We start from the raw sequence: 5000 nt of genomic DNA on the forward strand, positions 1-5000 counted from the left end.
AATAATAATAATAATAATAATAATAATAATAATAATAATAATAATAATAATAATAATAATAATAATAAGCAGTTGAAAGCAGTCTTTGGTGTATAAGTGCATATGTACATTATTTCTTATAATAAATGCTTCAAAACAAAACAAAACAAAACTAAAAAAAAAAAAATAAAGAATAAATGAATAAAAATATCTATTTGGGCATTTACTTACATTAATAGTCTTGAAAATCACAATCACAATCCATGAAAATTAAATATCCCAAAATCCGAAGAAGACATGAATTTAATCCAAAATCCAACACAGGAATGTATTTTAATAGGAGACAGATATCCTATTAAAACCATAGCATTACTTGCAAACAACAATACCCCACTCTGCGTTTAACGGGCTTGTGGCCGTCACATTGTGAAAATTGTGACCGCATTAGGGTAATCGGTGTCCTAAAGACTGACATACTGACATACAATCAATGAGAACTATAAAGAATCCATTCTAGAATTCAACTACAAACTGAAAAGCATGATAAATATCACTCTATCAAATAATTTTCTTTGCACAGGTTCACTCACACTCTCCTTTATTGCAAAACATTGATAAGTGAGAAAAAGTTTGTATTTCAATTATAAACTTAATCACATAATCTAAATGATGGAGAATAAAAACAGCTAATTATAAAAAATTCACAGATCAAGTTATCTATTTGAACTCCGCATATTTAGTACTCAATGACCATAAATTTTTTAAAACTGCATTGTTTCATTTAAACAAGACCATGACGCTTATGCCTGGACCGGGTATTCACAACTTCTGCATTTGCATTCCACTTTTGAATCGAATTAATCTCTATCTTATCCGTTTATTTGCAAAGTTTCTGCACTTTATAAATAAGACCATAACGCTTATGTCTGGACCGGGTATTCACAACTTCTGCATTTGCATTCCACTTTTGAATCGAATTAATCTCTATCTTATCCGTTTATTTGCAAAGTTTCTGCACTTTATAAATAAGACCATAACGCTTATGTCTGGACTGGGTATTCGCAAATTTTCCTATTGTGTTCCACTTTTCGAATCGAAATAACATCTAGTCTATCCGTTTATTTGCAAAGTTTCTGCACTTTATAAATAAGACCATAACGCTTATGTCTGGACCGGGCATTCGCAAATTCTGCTTATGTGTTCCACTTTTCGAATCGAATTAATCTCTATTTTATCCGTTTATTTGCAAAGTTTCTGCATTTTATAAATAAGACCACGACACTTATGTGTTAGATTGTTCGCAAATTCTGCCTTTGTGTTCCACTGTTCGATTAGAATTAATCTCTACTTTATCCGTTTATTTGAAAAGATTCTGCACTTCATAAATAAGACCATAACGCTTATGTCTGGACTGGGTATTCGCAAATTTTCCTATTGTGTTCCACATTTCGAATCGAAATAACATCTATCCGTTTATTTGCAAAGTTTCTGCACTTTATAAATAAGACCATAACGCTTATGTCTGAACCGGGCATTCGCAAATTCTGCTTATGTGTTCCACTTTTCGAATCGAAATAACATCTAGTCTATCCGTTTATTTGCAAAGTTTCTGCACTTTATAAATAAGACCATAACGCTTATGTCTGGACCGGGCATTCGCAAATTCTGCTTATGTGTTCCACTTTTCGAATCGAAATAACATCTAGTCTATCCGTTTATTTGCAAAGTTTCTGCACTTTATAAATAAGACCATAACGCTTATGTCTGGACCGGATATTCGCAAATTCTGCTTATGTGTTCCACTTTTCGAATCGAAATAACATCTAGTCTATCCGTTTATTTGCAAAGTTTCTGCACTTTATAAATAAGACCATAACACTTATGTCTGGACCGGATATTCGCAAATTCTGCTTATGTGTTCCACTTTTCGAATCGAATTAATCTCTATTTTATCCGTTTATTTGCAAAGATTCTGCACTTTATAAATAAGACCATAACATCTATGTCTGGACTGGGTATTCGCAAATTTTCCTATTGTGTTCAACTTTTCGAATCGAAATAACATCTAGTCTATCCGTTTATTTGCAAAGTTTCTGCACTTTATAAATAAGACCATAACACTTATGTCTGGACCGGATATTCGCAAATTCTGCTTATGTGTTCCACTTTTCGAATCGAATTAAACTCTATTTTATCCGTTTATTTGCAAAGTTTCTGCATTTTATAAATAAGACCACGACACTTATGTTTAGATTGTTCGCAAATTCTGCCTTTGTGTTCCACTGTTCGATTAGAATTAATCTCTATTTTATCCGTTTATTTGAAAAGATTCTGCATTTTATAAATAACAATAATTGTTCAAAATTTTACCTCACACCCGATATTACAAGTACAAGTGAGCCAGGTGATGAAGATTGTCAAACAGTGTGACAGATGAAATAGGAAGAGAGAGAGAGAGAGAGAGAGAGAGAGAGAGAGAGAGAGAGAGAGAGAGAGAGAGAGGATGAGAGAGAGATTCGTTTTTTGTTCAAAATTTCTCTCTCTCTCTCTCATATTGCACAAGGTTGTACTATTTTACTATTTATCAAGAACAGCCAAGGTGGCAACCCAGTCTCTGTATAAACTAAGCAAGATGGCAACAGGGACCTCGCTCCTTATCCAATGCCGAAGCTTTAATTTGAGTCAAACGGTTTGGTTAAAAAAAAACACCCAAAATAAGTTCGTGTGTGATGGAAGTTGAAGTCGGCTTATTATAAAATCGTTTATGGTCTGTTTGGATTACCCTTTTTAAATAGAAAAGGTGAATATAACATAAACTTGAAGAAGCTAAATGAAAATTAAATTGACTGATTAAATGAGTACGCGAGGCTGAGTTGCGAACGACTACTGGGTTCCGACATTCCGATCCCAGTGTCATTCATGTTCACCGTACCGTGTTACTGTCTACACACTACACTGCATTGTTAGTGACTGGTCATGTCTTTTTTGTTTGTATGTTTTACGCAAGCTTAATAAAAATTAAATTGACTTATTAAATGAATACGTGAGGCAGAGTTGCGAACGACTCATGGGTTCCGACATTCCGACCCCAATGTCAGTGTCAGTCATGTTCACCGTACTGTGTTACTGTCTACACACTACACGGCATTGTTAGTGACTGGTCATGCCTTTTTTGTTTGTATGTTTCTTTTAATATGGGTCAATTTACAAAGAATAATAATAGAAATGTTCAAAACAAAAACTAGATTCACTATTACGTGCCTGTAATGAAGTGCTTTCCACAAACCGTGAGCGAGAATGATGGTGGAGGTAATGGCAACCATGTGGGTTTGTTATTGCTTCCTGCCTCCGTCAACCCACGCATCCAGTTGCGTAACCCACGCTGAATCTGACCAATTAAAAAATATTTTAAAAAATAATAGATTACGGTCCTACTTTGTCTGAGTCACAAGAAAGTGATGGAAAAAATATAATTAAATTAGTAGAACGCGTTGAAACCACAAATAGTACTAAAAATAGAACTAAAGCTTTTGATTATATATAGCGTAATATCCTCCAAATGTGCTCAAATTTCTTTACAAAGGATCTTAGGCCAACAGCATCACTCAACATGTAGGACGAGACATGACGCTTGTGAGGTGCTATCACAATTATTTTCATTCATTTTCAGTTAAATAATCAATGACCACGTCAACCGGTCAACATCGCTAGATTTTATGACGAGAAGACAAAGAGTACTGGCGACCCATGGACTCTACGTCAAAGCAGTAAAAAAAAAACGTGAGCTTTTTATTTAGCGCAATATCCACTAAACGTGCTCAAAGCGTTTTACAAGGGATCACCAGCCAACAGCAGCACTTAACATGTAGGACGAGACATGACGCCTGATAGACGATAATATTACAATTTTATTTCCGGACACAGACAACGCTGTTAACGGCTAGGTACTCATTTTACACTCATTTTATGTACGATGAGAGGATGCGAGTAAAGAGCCTTTTCCAAGGACTCAACTATGCGCCGAACCCAGGACCTTCCATCCGACGACGAAAGCGAGTGTCTCCCACAAGGCCACATAGCCGCACAAAGTGGTGCTAAAGTTCCTTTTTTATATATATTATATCCTATTTCCATTGTATTTTTATCTTATTGTGTAAATTATAACACTTCTGTACAAAATAAAATTCCTTTTTGGGATACAATAAAGTATTATTATTATTATTATTATTATTATTATTATTATTATTATTATTATTATTATTATTACTATTATTATTATTATTATTATTATTATTATTATTATTATTATTATTATCATCATCATCAGCATCATCATCATCATCATCATCATCATCATCATCATCATTATTATTATTATTATTATTATTATTATTATTATTATTATATCATGATATTATTATTTCAGGGTTGGATGACAAAAAGAAGTGCATTGAGTCGGAGATAAGGAAATGTACAAGGCCATTCTATGAGGCCGCAAACGATACTCACATTAACGCGGCAAATGTATGCGAGTAAGTTAATTTTGTCCAAAATGGTAGATAATTTTTTTTTTTTTTTCACTCAAAATTGATAATTTATATTGTAAAGTGCCCGGAGCTTGTGTTTTACACGAGAATGAGCGCTGTATTATTATTATTATTATTATTATTATTATTATTATTATTATTATTATTATTATTATTATTATTATTATTATTATTATTATTTACATTCAGAGGACCGGTGAGTAATAAAAGTTGGGTGTTTCTTTTTTTTTTTACGAAACCCGCCGAAACCCACAGTCTCAGGTTCACTCCCCACTAGTTAACACTTCCCTGAATCTCATGTTCACTCCCCACTGTTGCCGACGTCCCATAACTTTGTCGGATATTGTCGGGTTTCGGCGGATTTCGTAAAAAAGAATCACCGCTAAACGTAGCCTCGAATTGACATCTGTCGCCGGTGCATTGTAGCCGATGCCTGGGTTATCTCATTTTTTTTTTGTTATAAAAAACTTGAGC

General features: G+C 33.8%; 1 protein-coding gene across 1 annotated transcript in view; it reads left to right on the plus strand.

Moving 5' to 3' along the window:
• Nucleotides 1-5000, plus strand: part of LOC144979586 (uncharacterized) — a 22597-nt gene that overhangs the window by 10658 nt on the left and 6939 nt on the right. Inside the window, exon 4 of the mRNA XM_078926342.1 lies at nucleotides 4406-4511. Within this exon, the coding sequence (XP_078782468.1) occupies nucleotides 4406-4511 (106 nt within the window). The remainder of the gene's footprint in view (nucleotides 1-4405; nucleotides 4512-5000) is intronic.

The sequence above is a fragment of the Berghia stephanieae genome, chromosome 9 (genome assembly GCF_034508935.2).
Source record: "Berghia stephanieae isolate SIO BIC M18660-M18661 chromosome 9, UCSD_Bste_1.3, whole genome shotgun sequence".
Lineage (NCBI taxonomy): Eukaryota > Metazoa > Mollusca > Gastropoda > Nudibranchia > Aeolidiidae > Berghia > Berghia stephanieae.